General features: G+C 67.2%; 1 protein-coding gene across 1 annotated transcript in view; it reads left to right on the forward strand.

Annotated features, from left to right (window-relative positions):
* HYDIN (HYDIN axonemal central pair apparatus protein) overlaps window positions 1-18638 on the forward strand; it is a 125265-nt gene that overhangs the window by 72664 nt on the left and 33963 nt on the right. Inside the window, exons 37-51 of the mRNA XM_054170294.1 lie at window positions 803-837; window positions 3240-3423; window positions 3996-4570; window positions 7065-7216; window positions 7364-7687; window positions 7793-7925; window positions 8895-9059; window positions 9851-10053; window positions 10687-10806; window positions 12453-12612; window positions 12705-12877; window positions 13980-14178; window positions 15840-15939; window positions 16592-16691; window positions 17405-17573. Of these exons, the coding sequence (XP_054026269.1) occupies window positions 803-837; window positions 3240-3423; window positions 3996-4570; window positions 7065-7216; window positions 7364-7687; window positions 7793-7925; window positions 8895-9059; window positions 9851-10053; window positions 10687-10806; window positions 12453-12612; window positions 12705-12877; window positions 13980-14178; window positions 15840-15939; window positions 16592-16691; window positions 17405-17573 (2792 nt within the window). The remainder of the gene's footprint in view (window positions 1-802; window positions 838-3239; window positions 3424-3995; window positions 4571-7064; window positions 7217-7363; window positions 7688-7792; window positions 7926-8894; window positions 9060-9850; window positions 10054-10686; window positions 10807-12452; window positions 12613-12704; window positions 12878-13979; window positions 14179-15839; window positions 15940-16591; window positions 16692-17404; window positions 17574-18638) is intronic.

The following is an 18638-nucleotide window of genomic DNA, read 5'->3' on the forward strand; positions in this document are numbered from 1 at the left end:
AGGGGACATGCCCAGGGGGGTGCTGAGCTCTGGGCACAGGCTGGGAGCTGGGGGTGCTGAGCTCTGGGCACAGGCACAGGCTGGGAGCTGGGGGTGCTGAGCTCTGGGCACAGGCTGGGAGCTGGAGGTGCTGAGCTCTGGGCACAGGCACAGGCTGGGAGCTGGGGGTGCTGAGCTCTGGGCACAGGCATAGGCTGGGAGCTGGGGGTGCTGAACTCTGGGCATAGGCACAGGCTGGGAGCTGGGGGTGCTGAGCTCTGGGCACAGGCACAGGCTGGGAGCTGGGGGTGCTGAGCTCTGGGCACAGGCACAGGCTGGGAGCTGGGGGTGCTGAGCTCTGGGCACAGGCACAGGCTGGGAGCTGGGGGTGCTGAGCTCTGGGCACAGGCTGGGAGCTGGGGGTGCTGAGCTCTGGGCACAGGCACAGGCTGGGAGCTGGGGGTGCTGAGCTCTGGGCACAGGCTGGGAGCTGGAGGTGCTGAGCTCTGGGCACAGGCTGGGAGCTGGGGGTGCTGAGCTCTGGGCACAGGCACAGGCTGGGAGCTGGGGGTGCTGAGCTCTGGGCACAGGCACAGGCTGGGAGCTGGGGGTGCTGAGCTCTGGGCACAGGCTGGGAGCTGGGGGGGGGCAGGGCATCAGGACCTCTTGGCCTGCAGAGCCGGTGCCAGGCTGCTCTGCTGTGCCAGGTGGAGAGCAGAGCAGGGCAGGGGCTGCCCCTGCAGAGCAGGGAGTGCAGTGTCCCTGCCAGGTGCCAGGGGGGCAGGGCCCTGCCAGCCCTCTGAGCCCTCTGTGCCCTCCGCAGGTCCGGGAGCAGCTTCCTGCCCGCGCGGTGCCCAGGCCCTGCCCAGCTCCCCCCTCGGCCAGGCCAGCCCTGGGCACAGGGGCAGCCAGCAGCCACTGGGCTCCAGAGGCACAGCAGGCAGAGGGGAGGCACCAGCTGAGCCCTCAGGCTCCCAGGTGAGGCATGGCCTGCCCTGGCTGCTGCCAGGCTCCCCTCTGCCCCCTGGGAGAGCCACAGAGCTGCCAGGCTGGGCAGGGAAGGGTCAGACCCTTGCAGCCCTGCCAGGGCACCACCAGCCCCTGGCCCTCAGCTCCACAGCTCCAGGGATGGAGACTCCCCACTGCCCTGGGCAGCCTGGGCCAGGCCTGGGCAGCCTCCTGGCACACCTTGAGGCCATTTCCTCTTGGCCTGCCCCTTGCTCCCTGGGAGCAGAGCCCAAGCCCCAGCTGGCTGCAGCCTCCTCCCAGGGAGCTGCAGAGAGCAAGGAGGTCTCCCTCAGCCTCCTCTGCCCCACACCAAACCCCCCCAGGGCCCTCAGCTGCTCCTCCCCAGCCCTCTCCTCCAGCCCCTTCCCCACCTTACTTGCCCTTCCCTGGCCCTGCTGCAGCTCCTCAGGCTCCTGCTGGCAGTGAGGAGCCCAGAGCTGAGCCCAGGGCTCAAGCTGTGGCCTCCCCAGTGCCCATGGCAGGGGCCCCTTCCCTGCCCTGCCCCTGCTGCCCACAGCATTGCTGCTCCAGGCCAGGCTGCTGCTGCCCTTCCTGCCCCCCTGGGCACCCCCTGGGCTCAGCTCCAGCACCCCCAGCTCCTTTTCCATCAGCCAGGCTCCAGCCTGGAGCCTTCCTGGGGCTGTTGTGAGCCAAGAGCAGGACCCAGCCCTTGGCCTTGTTGAACCTCCCGCCCTTGACCTCAGCCATGGATGCAGCCTGGCCAGGGCCCTCTGCAGAGCCTCCCAACCCCTCCAGCAGATCCCCACTGGCCAGCAGCTGCAGGAGGTCTCTGCTCCTCCAGGCTCCTGCCTCTGGGCTTCCTCTGCCTGGGCTGGGGGGAGGGGTCCCTGCCCGTGGCAGGGGGCTGGAACCAAAGGCTCTTGGAGGTCCCTTCCAGCCCAACCCCTTCCCCGGGTCCATGGCAGCCAGGCCCAGGCTGCCCTGAGCTGCTCAGCTCTGCTGGGCTCCTGCAGCTCTCCTCCCTCTGCCCCCTCCCTGCACAGCTGAGCAGCACTGAGAGCACCGCAGCAGAGCTGGGCCCCAGGGGCTGCCTGCTGCCCCAGGAGCTGCTGGTGGCCATCCTCTCTGAAAGGCTGCAGGTAGGTGGTGTGGGGGGAAGGAGAGCTTCCTGCTGGAGAGGGGCAGCTGGGGGAGGGGGAGGAGGAGGAGGGAGTCCTGCTGGTGGAGGTGAAGCTGCAGGGCTGGCAGAGCCATGGGGAAAGCTCAGGCCCGTGATGGCTGCTGCCCTTTGACACCTGCTCTGGGGAGACCTCACCTGGGGGGGCTGTGCCCTGGTGTGGGACCCCCAACACAAGAGGGACCTGGACCTCATGGAGCAGGTCCACAGGAGGCCACCAAGGTGATGAGAGGGCTGCAGCAGCTCTGTATGATGGCCAGTGCTGGAGAGAGGCCCCCAGCTCTGGAGGGGCACAGGGGACTTGGAGCATCCTCCAGGGCTCAATGGTGTCTGAGCACCAACCCTGCAGAGGCTCCTGGCAAGTCCTCAAGCTGATGAGGACAAAGAGCAGCCCTGAAGAGAGGAACTTGGGGGTGCTGGGGTTGGGGGAGCAGCTGGGCAGGAGCCAGCACTGGGCACTGGCAGCATAGGAGGCCAAGGGCAGCCTGGGCTGCAGCCAGAGCAGCACTGCCAGAGCTGGAGAGAGAGGATCCTGCCCCTCTGCTCTGCTCTGGGGAGACCTCACCTGCAGGGCTGGGGCCAGCTGTGGGACCCCAGCACAAGAGAGACCTGGAGCTGCTGGAGAGGCTCCAGAGGAGGCCACAGAGATGCTCAGAGGGCTGCAGAACCTCTGCCCTGGGGCCAGGCTGGGAGGGTTGGGGCTGTGCAGCCTGCAGCAGAGAAGGCTGCAGGCAGAGCTGAGAGCTGCAGCTGCAGAGCTGCAGGGCAGCTGCAGGCAGGCTGGGGAGGGACTGCTGAGAAGGGGCTGTGGGGATAGGCCCAGGGGCAATGGTTTGGAGCTGGAGCAGGGCAGAGTTAGGTTGGAGCTGAGGAGGAAGCTGTGCAGAGGGAGGCTGGGGAGAGCCTGGCCCAGGCTGCCCAGGGAGGTGGTGGAGGCTCCATCCCTGCAGCCCTTCCAGCTCAGCCTGGCTGTGTCCCTGGGCAGCCTGCTGCAGCTGGAGCTGCCCCTGCTGCCTGCAGGCCTTGGCCAGGAGGCCCTTGGAGGCTCCCTGCCAGCCCAGTGCCAGCTGTGGCTCTGCATTCCCTGGCTGACCCTCAATGCCTCTCCCCACAGCGGAGTGACTGCTGCCAGGGGGTGGTGTTTGATGGCCTGGAGACCTCCTTTGCCAGCAGCATGGCCTCAGCCCTGCTCTGCCTGCTCAAAGCTGTTGGAAACTGCCCTCACATCTATTTTGTGAACCTGCTCCAGGACTATGGCTCTTGGCAAGCCAGGCAGAGAGCTGCAGAGGAGCTGCAAGGTAAGACTCCAACTCCCTGCCTCCCTGATCTCTTCTCCTCACCTCCCTGCACCCAAATGTCTCCAGAGCCATCACCCTTGCCCTGTGCAGCTGGGTGAGAGCAGAGATGATGAGAGGGGATTTTAGGAGGCCTTCCACCTCCTGCCTTGGTGCAGCTCATGAAAACCTAGCAGAGCTGAGGCTGGCAGAGCTCTGCCCTGGGCACAGGCTGGGAGCTGGGGGTGCTGAGCTCTGCCCTGGGCACAGGCTGGGAGCTGGGGGTGCTGAGCTCTGCCCTGGGCACAGGCTGGGAGCTGGGGGTGCTGAGCTCTGCCCTGGGCACAGGCTGGGAGCTGGGGGTGCTGAGCTCTGCCCTGGGCACAGGCTGAGAGCTGGGGGTGCTGAGCTCTGCTGTGGCTGCAGTTCAGGCTGCTGTGGCTCTATGGGCAGCAGCCAGGTGCCCACCACGCCGGTGCCAGGCAGAGCTCCCAGGCTGGGGCTGGTCCGGGGGGCTGGCCGGGGGCAGCGCTGTGGCCCCTCACGGCCACCCCCCAGCAGAGCTCCGCCGATGCTCTCTCCTGTCCCTGCCGCAGGGCTGCGGCGGCGGCCGGCGGCGGCCGGCAGGGGGGAAGCGGCGCCGGGGGAGCAGCGGCGCGGAGCCCCCCCGGAGCAGCGGCGCGGAGCCCCCCCGGAGCAGCAGTGCGGGGTCCCCCCGGAGCAGCGGCACGGAGCCCCCCCGGAGCAGCGGCACGGAGCCCCCCCGGAGCAGCGGCGCGGAGCGCCCCCGGAGCAGCGGCGCGGGGTCCCCCCGGAGCAGTGCGGAGCCCCCCCGGAGCAGCGGCGCGGGGCCCCCCCGGAGCAGCGGCGCGGAGCCCCCCCGGAGCAGTGCGGAGCCCCCCCGGAGCAGCGGCGCGGAGCCCCCCCGGAGCAGCGGCGCGGAGCCCCCCCGGAGCAGTGCGGAGCCCCCCCGGAGCAGCGGCGCGGAGCCCCCCCGGAGCAGCGGCACGGAGCCCCCCCGGAGCAGCGGCGCGGAGCCCCCCCGGAGCAGCGGCGCGGAGCCCCCCCGGAGCAGTGCGGAGCCCCCCCGGAGCAGCGGCGCGGAGCCCCCCCGGAGCAGCGGCGCGGGGTCCCCCCGGAGCAGCGGCGCGGGGTCCCCCCGGAGCAGCAGGCTCGGCCGCGGGGCAGCAGCCGCCGGCGCCGCGGGACGCTGAGGTCTGCCAGGCTGCCCCTGCCCGGGGGGCTGGGCTGAGCCCGGGGGGCTCCGGGCGCTCCGTGCCAAGCGGCACCAGGATGCTGCCTGCCGCCTCGGCACCACACGACCGCAGGGGGCTTGGAGGGGAGCTCTGGAGCTCACCCAGCCCAGCCCCCTGCCAGGGCAGGGCACCCAGGGCAGGGCACCCAGGGACACAGCCGGGGCGGGGCTGGAAGCTCTCCAGAGGAGACTCCAATCCTCTCTGGGCAGCCTGCTGCAGGCCTCAGCAGCCTCACCCCAAGCAACTTCCTCCTCCTGCTCAAATCCTGGATCCCAGCTCAGACCTCTTGAGCCTTGTCCTGTCCCTGGGCACCACCCAAGGAGCCTGGCCCCTCCCCGCCGGCCCCTCCCCGCCGGCCCCTCCCTCCTTCCCCCACCCCTCAGATCTTTGCAGACCTTGCTCAGATCTCCTCTCAGCCTTCTCCAGGCTAAAGACCCCCAGGGCTCTCAGCCTCTCCTCCCAGCAGAGCTGTTGCAGGCCCTGCAGCATCCTCCCAGCCTCCCTTGGCCTCTCCCCAGCAGCTCTCTGTCTCTCTGGGGCTGGGGACCCAGCCCTGGCCACAGCTGTGGTCTGAGCAGGGCAGAGCAGAGGGGCAGCAGAACCTCCCCAGCCCTGCTGGCCCCAGGCTCATTGCTGTGCCCTGCAGAGCCTGCTGCCCCCCAGCTCTCCCAGCTCCTTCTCCATGGAGCTGCCCCCCAGCAGGTTTCCCCTGTCTGGTGCCTGCTGCTGCCCCCCAGGAGCAGGAGGAACCTCCCTGGCTGCCAGCAACGGAGGAAGCTCCCTGCCCAGGGCAGTGCTGGAGTCTCCATCCCCGGAGGGCTTTCCAAGCCTTGGGGCTGTGGTGCTGAGGGCCCTGGGCTGGGGGTGCCCTGCAGGGCTGGGCTCAGGCTTGGGCTGGGTGACCTGGAAGGGACCTGCAGGGAATTTGCCCCAGGGGTCAGTGGGTGTGAGGGGATGGGAAGCTGGGCTGGGGGACCAAGAGAGAGCTTCAGGCAGCAGGGTGCAGGGGAGCTGGAGCAGCCCTGGGCAGTGTGCTGCAGGAGCAGCACAGTTCCCCCTTGGGGTGCAGCCAGGCCCAGCTGTGGCTGGCCCTGAGGGTCCCCTCCTGCCTTTCCTCACTTTAGAACCCCACAGCTGGCAGGGCTGGCAGGGACCCCAAGGCTCAGCCAGCTCCAAGCCCCTGCCCTGGGCAGGGACACCTCACCCCACAGCAGGTTGCTCACAGCCACCTCCAGCCTGGCTGCAAACACCTCCAGGGCTGAGCAGGAGGCTTCCACCACCTCCCTGGGCAGCCTGGGCCAGGCTCTCACCACCCTCCTGGCCAACAACTTCTTCCTCACAGCCAATCTCCAGCTCTCCACTTCTCCTTTTGCTCCATCCCCCCCAGTCCTGGCCCTCCCTGACCCCCTCCAAAGTCCCTCCCCAGCTTTCCTGCAGCCCCCTGCAGCTCCTGGAAGGCCACCAGAAGGTCTCCCTGGAGCCTTCTCCTCCCCAGCCTGCACAAGCCCAACTCTCTCAAGCTGTGCTCAGAGCAGAGCAGCTCCAGCCCTCTGCTCAGCCTCCTGGCCCTGCTCTGGGCACCTTCCAGCCCCTCCAGAGCCTTCCTGGCACAGAGGCTGCAGAGCTGGGCACAGAGCTGCAGCTGTGGGCTCAGCAGAGGGAGATGTTCTCAGCCTCCCCCAGGTCCATGGAAAGGTTCTGAGGGCTCTGCATAGCCCCAGGGGCAGTGAGTGAAGTGCAGCACAGAGGCAGTGCAGGAGCCCAGGGCTCTGGGGGGTGACTCTCAGAGCTGTTTTCTCTTTGCCTGGCTGCAGGGCCATGGAGCAGCTGGCTGGAGAGCCTGGGGACAAGCACTTGGAGGAGGAAGAAGAGCTGAAGAGGTTTAAGCAGGGGAAGAGTAAGCATGGCAAAGACAAAGGGAAGGGAAGTCAAGCTCTGGCCATGCAGGTAGGTGAGCAAGAGCCTCCTGGGCACCTTCCTGCTGAGCTGCAGCTCTGCTCAGGGTGCTGCTGGGCACCCATGGGTGGCAGCAGGGCAGGGATGAGGCCCCTGGAATGGGCACTGGGGAGGCCTCAGCTTGAGTCCTGGGCTCACCTCTGGGCTCCTCACTGCCAGCAGGACCCTGAGGAGCTGCAGCAGGGCCAGGGAAGGGCAAGCAAGGTGGGGAAGGGGCTGGAGGAGAGGGCTGGGGAGGAGCAGCTGAGGGCCCTGGGGGGGTTGGTGTGGGGCAGCAGCTGGCTGCTGCTGAGCCTCTCCTCCCCCAGCACCCCCAAGGCCTTTGCTCCAGGGCTGCTCTCCAGCCAGTCCCTGCCCAGCCTCCAGCAGTGCTGGGGATCATCAGTGTCCTGCAGCACCTGGGCCTAGAAATGCTGACAGCTTTCTCCTGCTCCTCCTGCCCAGAGCTCATCCACCAGCAGCTCCAACGAGGCCACCAGCAGCCACAGGGAGGTCACTGTGAGAGCAGACCAGGAGGAGGCTGTCCAGGAGCACCCAGACTCTGCTGCAGGGAGCAAGGAGGAGGAGGAGAAGCAGAGCAAGGAAGAGGAGAAGCAGAGCAAGGAAGAGGAGGAGAAGCAGAGCAAGGAAGAGGAGAAGCAGAGCAAGGAAGAGGAGGAGAAGCAGAGCAAGGAGGAGGAGGAGAAGCAGAGCAGGGAGGAGGAGGAGAGGAAGCAGGGCAAGGAAGGGCAGAAGCAGGGCAAGGTTCCCCTGGCAGATGCTCTGCAGCCCTCCGAGCCAGAACAGGAGGAACCCAAAGGCAAAGGCCAGAGGGAGAGTGAGAAGAGCTTGGCTCTGAGGTTTAAGGCTTATGAGGCCTCCCAGAAGGAGGTGGCACACATCCTGTCCTGCTGGGACAGGGTGCAGGGGGTGCTGCTGGCCCCTGCTGGGCAGGGGCAGCAGGCAGCGGCCGAGCGGCACCGGCACGCGTCCGGCCGCGGCAGCAGGGACAGAGAGCAGCAGCAGAGGCTGCAGGAGCAGCAGCAGCAGAGGCTGCAGGAGCAGCAGCAGCAGAGGCTGCAGGAGCAGCAGCAGCAGAGGCTGCAGGAGCAGCAGCAGCAGAGGCTGCAGGAGCAGCACCTGGAGAAGGAGAAGCTGGAGAAGGAGCTGAAGCCTCTGCAGGACTCCAAGCTGTCCCAGCTGGCAGGAGGAGGTGCAGCAGGCTCAGCCAGCAGCCAGGACGTTGGGGTGCCCTGCTTGGCCATCGAGGTGCTGAGCCCTGGAGAGGTGCTGAGGACACTGCTGGAGAGCAGCAAGCTGCCAAGGGCAGAGCAGGTACAGAGCAGGGCCCTGGGCTGGGCCCTGGCACCCTGTGTCCTACCAGGTGACAACAGCAGAGCCCTGTCCAGGCTGCAGCTGCTGCCCCACAAGGGCCCTGTGCCTGGGATGGGGGCACAGAGGGAGCCCTCCCTGGCCAGGCCTCCTGTCTGGAAAGAGAGGTGGTGCCAGGGCAGCTCCTGGCCAGGGGAATCCTTCAGCTGGTGCCAGGGCAGCTCCTGGCCAGGGGAATCCTTCAGCTGGTGCCAGGGCAGCTCCTGGCCAGGGGAATCCTTCAGCTGGTGCCAGGGCAGCTTCTGGCCAGGGGAATCCTTCAGCTGGTGCCAGGGCAGCTCCTGGCCAGGGGAATCCTTCAGCTGGTGCCAGGGCAGCTCCTGGCCAGGGGAATCCTTCAGCTGATGCCAGGGCAGCTCCTGGCCAGGGGAATCCTTCAGCTGGTGCCAGGGCAGCTCCTGGCCAGGGGAATCCTTCAGCTGGTGCCAGGGCAGCTCCTGGCCAGGGGAATCCTTCAGCTGGTGCCAGGGCAGCTCCTGGCCAGGGGAATCCTTCAGCTGGTGCCAGGGCAGCTCCTGGCCAGGGGAATCCTTCAGCTGGTGCCAGGGCAGCTCCTGGCCAGGGGAATCCTTCAGCTGGTGCCAGGGCAGCTCCTGGCCAGGGGAATCCTTCAGCTGGTGCCAGGGCAGCTCCTGGCCAGGGGAATCCTTCAGCTGGTGCCAGGGCAGCTCCTGGCCAGGGGATCCTTCAGCTGATGCCAGGGCAGCTCCTGGCCAGGGGATCCTTCAGCTGGTGCCAGGGCAGCTCCTGGCCAGGGGATCCTTCAGCTGAGTCACTCAGGGCAGAGATTCCTCTGCAGGTGGCACCTGTAGGAGCTGGCACTGCTCTGGGCAGGGTGTGGGGCTGTGCTCAGTGTCTTGAGGTGGGGTGGAGGTGCCAGGGGCATGACCCAGGTTTGCTCTTCTGCTTCAGGTCCTGGGTGAGCTGGGCCTGGGTGCCCTGGGGCCTCCCATCCCCTCCACTGCCTTCTACTCCGTGGTTCAGTACCCAGCCAGGAGGGAGCTGCCTGCAGCCCTCCAGCAGTTCACCTTGGTTGTGCCAGGGGAGAAGGAGGATGCCAGCAGTGTGGTGGATGCCCCCTCTGTGCCCACAGCCAAGGTGCCAGGGCAGGGCTGGGTGGGGGCAGGGGGGGCAGGGTGGGAGGGCAGTGAGGATGTGAGGGGGCTCTGTGCCTGCTGGGATCCCTGCTGGCTGCCCAGGGGAGGCAGAGAGCTCTGCTTGAGGCACAGGCAGGGGCTGGCAGAGGAGAGGCAAAGCCTCCCCTGAGTCCCAGAGCTGCCTGGGACCCCAGGGCTCAGCCAGCCCTGGGCAGGGACACCTCACAGCAGGGCAGGTTGCTCACAGCCACCTCCAGCCTGGCTGCAAACACCTCCAGGGCTGAGGCTTCTACAAACCCTGCACCTCAGACCCTGCCAGCTGGGAGGTGCCGAGCAGGCAGGAGCTGGCAGCAGGCCCTGGCAGCCCAGAGGCAGCCCTGTGGGGGGCAGCAGGGGCAGGGAGGGGATTCTGCCCCCCTGCTCTGCTCAGCACCCCTGCAGTGCTGGCTCTCACCTGCCTTTGCTCTCTCCCTGTTGGGGTGAAGGCCTCAGAGGAGCAGGGGCCCCCAGCCAGGGGCCACTCGAGCAGGGAGAAAGCCTCGAGGAGCCAGGAGGCTGTGAGGAGGAGGCAGAGCTCTGGCCACGGCAGGAGGGACCCCCAGAGGCCAGCCACAGGACCCCCCAGACCTTGCCCTGAGGGGCAGCAGAGCCCCCTGGGCGCCGTGCCACCCCCAGGCAGAGCTGCCAGGTGAGCTGGGGGGGAGCAGGATCCCCCTGGGGGGTCCTCACCCCGGCCCCCCCCAGCCCCCCCTGCTGCCCTGTGCTGCCCAGCGGTGCCTGAGGCTTCCTCTCCCTGCCAGGGGCCGCTGGGTGCTGCCTGCCCGGGGCCAGCTGGAGCTGCAGGTCCACTTCAGCTCCCTGCTGCTGGGCACCTTTGAGCAGAGGCTGCACTTCGAGCTGCTGGGCACCAGGAGACCTTACCAGCTGCTCTGCAGGGGCACCTGCCTGTACCCCACCATCTGCCAGGAGCCAGGGTGAGGGGCAGCACACAGCCCCCGGGCACTGCTGCCCCGGGGCTCAGCTCTGGGCAGCTCGGTCCAAGAGAGCTGGGGAGGTGCTGGAGCCAGGGCAGGGGAGCTGGGAAGGGCCTGGGGAAGAAATCTGCTGGAGAGAGCCTGAGGGAGCTGGGGATGGTCAGGGAGAGACAGAGGAGGCTGAGGGGAGACCTCACTGCTGCCTGCAGCTCCCTGAGAGGAGGCTGTGGAGAGGCTGCTGCTGGGCTCTGCTCAGAGGGACCTGGAGCCAGAAGAGAGGCAATGGCCTCAGGCTGCAGCAGGGCAGGGTCAGACTGGGCAGGAGGCAGAGTTGTTCCCAGCAGGAGTGCTCAGGGCCTGGAAAGTGCTGCCCAGGGAGGTGGTGGAGTCCCCAGGCCTGGCTGTGTTCAGAGGTGGCTTGGCTGTGGGGCCTGGGGCTGTGGTTTGGGGCTGAGCCTTGCAGAGCAGGGCTCTGGGTTGGCCCTGGGTGCTCCTGAGGCTCTGCTCCAGCCTGAGAGGCTCTGTGCTCCCCCAGGCTGGAGCTGGTGCAGCACTCAGAGGCAGGGCTCTGGCAGCAGCTCCCCTGCTCAGAGCCAGCTCCCAGCTCCTCATCCTCTGCTGCCCTCTGCCCAGGGTGGTGTTCCCTCGCTGCAGGAGGAGCAAGGCAGCTGATGCCATCATCTCCAAGGAGTTTGTGCTGAGCACTGGGGTGTTCCACTTTGGGCCCCTGCTGTGTGGCAAGTCCAGAGCCTGGTAGGTGCTGCCCAGCCCTGGGAGTGCCCTGGGGGGCTGCTGGCAGGGGGGGAGGTGCTGGGGTGGGATCTGCAGAGCCTTGCTCCCAGGAACATCCTCCAGGGATATTCCCTGCCCAGGGCAGGCCCAGGCAGAGAGCTGGGGGGTTGGAAGGAGCAAGGCTGTGGGGACTTGAGCCCCAGGAGTGTTGGAGGAGCTGGGCAGGGCTGGGGCTGCTCTCCCTAACCTGCAGAGGGCTTTGGTGGCCACAGCCAGCTGCTGCTGCCAGCCTGGAGGCGACCTGGGGTCACTGCTCAGCCCCCATCTCAGCTTCAGCAGCTGGGAGGTCACAGCTCCCAGGGTGCCAGGGGCTGGAAGGGACCTCTGGAGAGCTGCCAGTGCCAGCCCCTGGCAGGGCAGGAGCACAGCACCCAGCCCAGGGGGCACAGGAACACATCCAGGCAGGGCTGGGGAGGCTCCAGAGCAGGAGACTCCACAACCTCTCTGGGCAGCCTGCTCCAGAGCAGCAGGGCAGGGGCAGAGCCCAGGTGCCTGCTGTGCTCCTGCTTCAACCCCTGGTTTGTGGGAATCCTCCACAGGTGGCCTGGGCTCTGCTGGGGGCATCAGGCCTGGGGTGGGCACCAAAGGAAGCCAAGGATGGGCAGGGGCAGCATGCAAGGTACCCCTGGCTGTGGTGAGGCTTTCCCTTAGGCTGCTTGTGCTCTGCTGTGCTGCTGGGGCACAGAGCTGTCCTGGCTCTCAGAGGCATGGCCTGCAGAGAGGAACCTGGGGGTGCTGGGGGAGCAGCTGGGCAGGAGCCAGCACTGGGCACTGGCAGCACAGGAGGCCAAGGGCAGCCTGGGCTGCAGCCAGAGCAGGGTGGCCAGAGCTGGAGAGAGAGGATCCTGCCCCTCTGCTCTGCACTGGGGAGACCTCCCCTGCAGGGCTGGGGCCAGCTGTGGGAGCCCAGCACAAGAGAGACCTGGAGCTGCTGGAGAGGCTCCAGAGGAGGCCACAGAGATGCTCAGAGGGCTGCAGAACCTCTGCCCTGGGGCCAGGCTGGGAGGGTTGGGGCTGTGCAGCCTGCAGCAGAGAAGGCTGCAGGCAGAGCTGAGAGCTGCAGCTGCAGAGCTGCAGGGCAGCTGCAGGCAGGCTGGGCAGGGACTGCTGAGAAGGGGCTGTGGGGATAGGCCCAGGGGCAATGGTTTGGAGCTGGAGCAGGGCAGAGTTAGGTTGGAGCTGAGGAGGAAGCTGTGCAGAGGGAGGCTGGGGAGAGCCTGGCCCAGGCTGCCCAGGGAGGTGGTGGAGGCTCCATCCCTGCAGCCCTTCCAGCTCAGCCTGGCTGTGTCCCTGGGCAGCCTGCTGCAGCTGGAGCTGGCCCTGCTGCCTGCAGGCCTTGGCCAGGAGGCCCTTGGAGGCTCCCTGCCAGCCCAGTGCCAGCTGTGCAGCTGCACTGCTTCTGTTTCTCCAGGCTTTAATTCACCTCAGTTGCAGTTTCATTAGGCTCTGCTCATCACTTTGGTCCTCCCTGTCCTGCCTGCTCCTGTTGCCAGCACCTCCCAGTGCCTCTGGGACCCTTGGGTTTGGGCTGGTTCCACTTCAGCTTTGTGCTGTCAGAGTGGAGCCCACTGGGGCTCCCCTGCAGCCTTTGCCCCGCTGTGTGTCAGGTACAAGGCTCTGCAGCACCCCAGCAACTGTGAGAAGATCACCATCCTGAATGCCACCCCCCTGGAGGCAGAGGTGAGCTTCTCCTTTCAGAGGGATGGCAAAGCAGACACCTTCCTCTTGGAGCCTCCCAGCATGAAGCTGAAAGCTAAGGAGAAGCAGGTAGGGGCCAGGCAGGGGAGGGCAGGCAGCAGCAGAGCCCAGGAGCTGTCCCTGCTGCTCACTCAATGTTCTTCTCCCTTTCCCTTGGCCAGGAGCTGAGCCTCTGGGCCTACCCCACCTCAGCTGGCCTGGTGGAGGACAGCCTCATCTGCAGCATCAAGGACAACCCAGAGCCAGTGGTGTTCAGGCTGTGCTGCCAGGGGGTGCAGGTGGAGCTGGGGGTCAGCCCCAAGCAGCTGCAGTTCAGCAGGGTGCTCCTGCACAGGTCAGGCAGGCCAGGGCCCCCCTGCTGCTGGGGGCTCTGCTGGAGCTGCCCTTCCCCTCCCCTGGCTGTGGGGCTGCTCAGATGGGAGCCTGGGCCACAGCCCTCCTGCTCCCAGCACTTCCCAGCTGCTGGCTCCCTGCTGCCTTGGCTCAGCAGCCTGCCCAGGAGCTTGGTGGAGGTCCCAGCCTGGAGGTGTTCAGGGAACCTGGGGCCATGGTTTGGTGGCCAGGGGGGGCTTGGGTTGCTGCTTGGATGGGATCCCAGCTCCCAGGGTGCCAGGGGCTGGAAGGGACCTCTGGAGAGCTGCCAGTGCCAGCCCCTGGCAGGGCAGGAGCACAGCACCCAGCCCAGGGGGCACAGGGACACATCCAGGCAGGGCTGGGGAGGAGAAGGCCTTGGGGGTGCCAGGGGGTGCCAAGGTGCCCAGGAGCCAGCACTGGGCCCTGGCAGCCCAGAGCCAGCTGAGTGCTGAGCTGCAGCCAGAGCAGGGAGAGCAGCAGCACAGGGAGGGGATTCTGCCCCTCTGCCCTGCTCTGCTCAGAGCCCCCCTGCAGCACTGCCTCCAGCTCTGGGGCCCCCAGCACAAGGAGGACCTGGAGCTGCTGCAGAGGCTCCAGAGGAGGCCACAGAGATGCTGAGAGGCTGCAGAGCCTCCCCTGTGGGGCCAGGCTGGGAGGCTTGGGGCTGTGCAGCCTGCAGCAGAGAAGGCTGCAGGCAGAGCTGAGAGCAACCTTGCAGGAGCTGAAGGGCTGCAGGAGAGCTGGGGAGGGACTGTGGGCAAGGGCTGGGAGTGCCAGGAGCAGGGAGAATGGCTTGGAGCTGGCAGAGGGAGAGTGGAGAGGAGGAAGGAATGGTTGGCAGGGAGGCTGGGGAGAGCCTGGCCCAGGCTGCCCAGGGAGGCTGTGGCTGCCTCCTGCCTGGAGGTGCTGAGGACCAGGCTGGATGAGGCCTGGAGCAGCCTGGGCTGGGGGGAGGGTCCCTGCCCATGGCAGGGGGCTGGGGCTGGATGGTCTCTGGGGTCCCTTCCAGCCTAACCTCCTCTATGGATCTGAGTCTGTGCTGTGCCCTCAGGAGCTGGCACTGAGCCTTGGTGTCTGTGCAGGGAGCAGAGCAGGACCCTGCTGCTGCAGAACCGCTGCCCCCTGCCCCTGGCCTGGCAGCTCTCTGGGCTGGAGCCCCTCGGCCAGGCCTTCTCCGTGTCCCAGCGCCGGGGCAGCGTTGGGCCCCGCTCGGAGCTGGCCCTGCAGCTCTGCTTCAAGGCCACCAAGGCTCTGAGTGTGAAGAAGATGATCTGCCTGGAGGTGAGGGGCTGGGGGGCCCTGCCTGGCACAGCCCTGTGCCCTGCCCTGTGGGGCAGCCACGGCTGAGCCCTCAGGAGCAGCCTTGGCACCCTGGGACCCTCACTGCAGGTGGTGCTTAGAGATCTCTCTGTCTGCTCCTGCTCAGCTGCAGCCTCCTGGCTGCCAGGCTGTGCCCTCTGCCCCCTGGCCTGCCCCTGGGCACCCCTGAGCAGAGCCTGGCCCCAGCCTCCTGCCCCCCACAGCTCCTTTAGCTCTTGCTGAGCATTGCTCAGCTGCCCTCTGGGGCTGCTCTGCTGCAGGCTCTCAGCCCCAGGGCTCTCTCAGCCTTTGCTGCTCCCAGAGCTGCCCCAGGCCCCTCAGCAGCTCTGCAGCCTGCCCTGGGCTCTGCCCAGCAGTTCCCTGTCCCTCCTGAGCTGGGAGCCCAGAGCTGGACACAGATGTGGCCTCACTGGGGCAGAGGAGAGCAGAGGGAGGGCAAGGATCCGGAGACAGGAGAAGAGGAAATGGCCTCAGGCTGCCCCAGGGCAGGTTTGGGTTGGACATGAGGAACAATTTCTTCCCCTTGAGGGTGGCCAAGGCCTGGCCCAGGCTGCCCAGGGCAGTGGTGGAGTGCCCAGCCCTGGAGGGGATTCACAGCCCTGGAGCTGTGGTGCTGAGGGCCAGGGGCTGGTGGTGCCCTGGCAGGGCTGGGCTCAGGCTTGGACTCCATGACCTGAGAGGCTGAAACCCCAAATGTGTCCTGACTTGGGCAGAGCAGAAGGGGAGGAGAAGCTCCCTGGCCCTGCTGGCCACACTCTGCTGCATGCCCCCCAGGGAGCTTCCTGGCCATGAGGGCACCTTGCTGGCTCATGAGGACCTTGCTGCTCCCCAGCACTCCCAGCTCTCTCTCCACACAGCTGCTCCCCAGCAGCTCCCCCCTCAGCTCCCCTGCTGCAGGAGGCTTCCCCTCCCCAGGGGCAGGACTCTTGCCCTGCTTCCCAGAGCTGGGCTGGCAGGTTCCTCCCTGCAGTATGAACCCAGCTCCGGAGCCTCTGTGCCAGGAAGGCTCTGGAGGGGCTGGAAGGTGTCCAGAGCAGGGCCAGGAGGCTGAGCAGAGGGCTGGAGCTGCTCTGCTCTGAGCACAGCCTGAGAGAGTTGGGGTTGTGCAGGCTGCAGAGGAGAAGGCTCCAGGGAGACCTTCTGGTGGCCTTCCAGGAGCTGCAGGGGGCTGCAGGAAAGCTGGGGAGGGACTTTGGAGGGGGCCAGGGAGGGACAGGACTGGGGGGGATGGAGCAAAAGGAGAAGTGGGGAGCTGGAGATTGGCTGTGAGGAAGAAGTTGTTGGCCAGGAGGGTGGTGAGAGCCTGGCCCAGGCTGCCCAGGGAGGTGGTGGAAGCCTCCTGCTGATGCCTGGAGGTGTTTGCAGCCAGGCTGGAGGTGGCTGTGAGCAACCTGCTGTGGGGTGAGGTGTCCCTGCCCGTGGCAGGGGCTTGGAGCTGGCTGAGCCCTGGGGTCCCTGCCAGCCCTGCCAGCTCTGGGGGTCTCTGAACCCTGCTGGGGCAGCCCAGGGAGAGGAACAGGTTGGGAAGCCCTCAGGTGAGGCAGGGGGAGGCTGTGCTGGAGGCAGCTGGCAGAGCCCAGGCACTGCTGGGCTTGAGCTGGGTCTGCTGCTTGCTGCCTCAGGTCTCAGATGCAGAGAACCTGCAGGGGATTGTGCAGGTGGAGAACATCCAGGTCCAGGCTGAGGCCTACGATGTGGCTCTGGACATCAGCGTCCCCAAAGGTCAGGGGAGGCCTCCTGAGCAGAGCAGCACAAGGAGTGCAGGGCCTGGGCTGGGGGGCAGCTGGGGAGGGGCTGGGTGGGCTGGGGTGGGAGGGGATGGGGTGGGAGGGGATGAGTGGGGTGGGGTGCGATGGCTGGGCTGGGCTGGGCTGGGAGGGGATGGGTGGGGTGGGCTGGGCTGGCTGGGCTGGCTGGGAGGGGCTGGGTGGGGTGGGGTGGGCTAGGTGGGGTGGGCTAGGTGGGGTGGGCTGGGAGGGGATAGCAATGCGACCTGGCACAGATCCATGGCAGAGGCCTGCTGCCAGCTGCATGCAGCAAAGCACTGCCAGGGCCCAGAGAGCTCTGGGGCTCTCCTCCCTGCACCTCGGGGTGTGCAGCCTCAGGTGGGGGCTCTGAGTCCCCAGGGCTGTGGCCAAGCAGCTCCTGAAGGCTCAAGGCTTGGATCTGTGCTTGGAAGCAGGAGGAGGAGGCTGAGCTCCTGGGGCCGCTCAGCCCTGCAGGTCCCTCTGAGCCAAGGGCAGCAGAGGAGGCAGAGAAGGCCTCCAAGGAGGCAGCCTGGCTGAGCAGGGCCTGGTGCCCCCCTGGCTGAGCAGGGCCTGGTGCCCCCCTGCCTCCTCCCCACCCCCTGCCTCCCTCCCTGGCTGTGCTGCAGGGGCAGCTGGCTGCGTGGACTTCGGGGTCCTGAGGGTGCTGGAGGCTGCCAGGCAGGAGCTGACCCTGAGGAACCAGGGCAAGTATGAGATTGCCTTCAGGTGAGCCCAGCTGCCTGCCCTGGGGGTGCCAGCTGCTGCCACCCTCTGCCCAGGCCTGCAGCCTCCTCCTCTCCCTGCCCAGGAGCTGTTCCCAGCAGCCCCAGAGGGCAGCTAAGCAATGCTCAGCAGGAGCTGAAGGAGCTGTGGGGGGCAGGAGGCTGGGGCCAGGCTCTGCTCAGGGGTGCCCAGGGCCAGGCCAAGGGGCAGAGGGCACAGCCTGGCAGCCAGGAGGAGAAAGTTGTTTGGTGTGAGGCTGCTGGAGGCCTGGAGCAGGCTGCCCAGAGAGGCTGTGGAGTCTCCTGGTATGGAGAGCTTCCAACCCCCCCTGGGCACTGTGCCCCTGGGCACTGTGCTGTGGGTGCCCTGCTGGGGCAGGGCCTGAGCTGGGGGAGCTCCAGGGGTCCCTTCCAAGCCTCCCCAGGCTGGGTGGGATTCCATGGCCCTGCAGTTGAGGCCAATCCCTGCTGAGCTCCACTGCCCCAGGCCAGGTCCTTGCTGCTCAGAGCCCTTTTCCAGCAGGGGAAGTCCCTGGGGTGGTGCTGAGCTCCCAGCACTGCTGGCAGGGCCTGGGGCTCCCAGGCACACTTGGAATTGTTCCCCCCTGGCTTTGGGCTTTCCCCACCTGGTCCTGGCTGTGCTGCTGGCACCTGGGCTGGCAACTGCAGAGGTCTCCTCCCTCCCTCCCTCCCTCCCTGCCTCCTCTTCCTCCCCAGGTTCAGGCTGGACACCACTGACCCCTTCAGCCCTGAGCTGCTCTCCCACCTCAGTGTGCAGCCAGAGCAGGGCCTGCTGCCAGCCTCTGAGCACCCTGTGCCTGTCCAGCTGCTCTTCCACCCCAAGAGGGAGATCAGCATTGAGGCCAGACCCATCCTGCTGTGCCAGGTCAGCTCAGAGGGCCTGGGCACAGGCTGGGCACAGCTGGGCTGGGGCTCTGCTGCAAGGAAAGCTTTAGCTGGGGGGGAATCTTCTCTCTCACACAGCAGAGTCTCCCTGGGGGGGCTGGAAGGGGACAGTCAGCAAGCTGGGGACAGAGTCTGGGGCAGGGCCACTTGTGCCAGGCCAAGGGGGGATGGTTTGAGCTGCAAGAGGCAGATGGAGAGTGGGGAGAAGGAGAAATGCTGGACCCTGAGGGTGGGGAGAGCCTGGCCCAGGCTGCCCAGGGAGCTGGGAGCTGCCCCATGGCTGCCAGCAGTGCAGCTGAGGTTGGTTGTGGCTCTGAGCAGCCTGCTGTGGTTGAAGAGCTCCCTGCTGAGGGCCAGGGGCTTGGACTGGGTGGCCCTGAAAGGTCCCTTCCAAGCCAACCCTTGCCAGGGTCCTAAGAGAAGCTGAAGCTGCAGCTCTGGAGGAGGCATTGGGCCAGGGAGGGAGAGCTGGTGGCCACCTGGGATGGGCTCCCAGGGCTGGGGCTGCTCTCTGCTGCCCTGTGAGGAGAGGCTGAGAGCCCTGGGGGGTGCAGGCTGCAGAGGAGAAGGCTGAGAGGGAGCTGAGCAATGGCCATCAAGAGCTGAGGGCTGGGGGGCAGGAAGGGAGGGCCAGGGACAGCCTCTGCTCACTGTGCCCTGGGGCAGCACAAGAGGCAAGGGCTGGAAACTGCAGCCCAGGAGCTTCCACCTCAGCAGGAGGAAGAACTTCTTGGCTGGGAGGCTGCCAGAGGCCTGGAGCAGGCTGCCCAGAGAGGTTGTGGAGTCTCCTGCTCTGGAGCCTGTGCAGCCCTGCCTGGATGTGTTCCTGTGCCCCCTGGGCTGGGTGCTGTGCTCCTGCTCTGGCAGGGGCTGGCACTGGCAGCTCTCCAGAGGTCCCTTCCAGGCCCTGGCACCCTGGAGCTGTGACCCTGCTGCATGGGCTGCAGCCTGGTGGCCTCTCAGGAGGTTTGGGAAGCCCTTTCTGCCCAGCTCCTGCCAAGCCCAGGCCTGGCTGGGGGAGCTGGCTGCCAGCTCAGGCACCCTC

The sequence above is a fragment of the Dryobates pubescens genome, chromosome 19 (genome assembly GCF_014839835.1).
Source record: "Dryobates pubescens isolate bDryPub1 chromosome 19, bDryPub1.pri, whole genome shotgun sequence".
NCBI lineage: Eukaryota > Metazoa > Chordata > Aves > Piciformes > Picidae > Dryobates > Dryobates pubescens.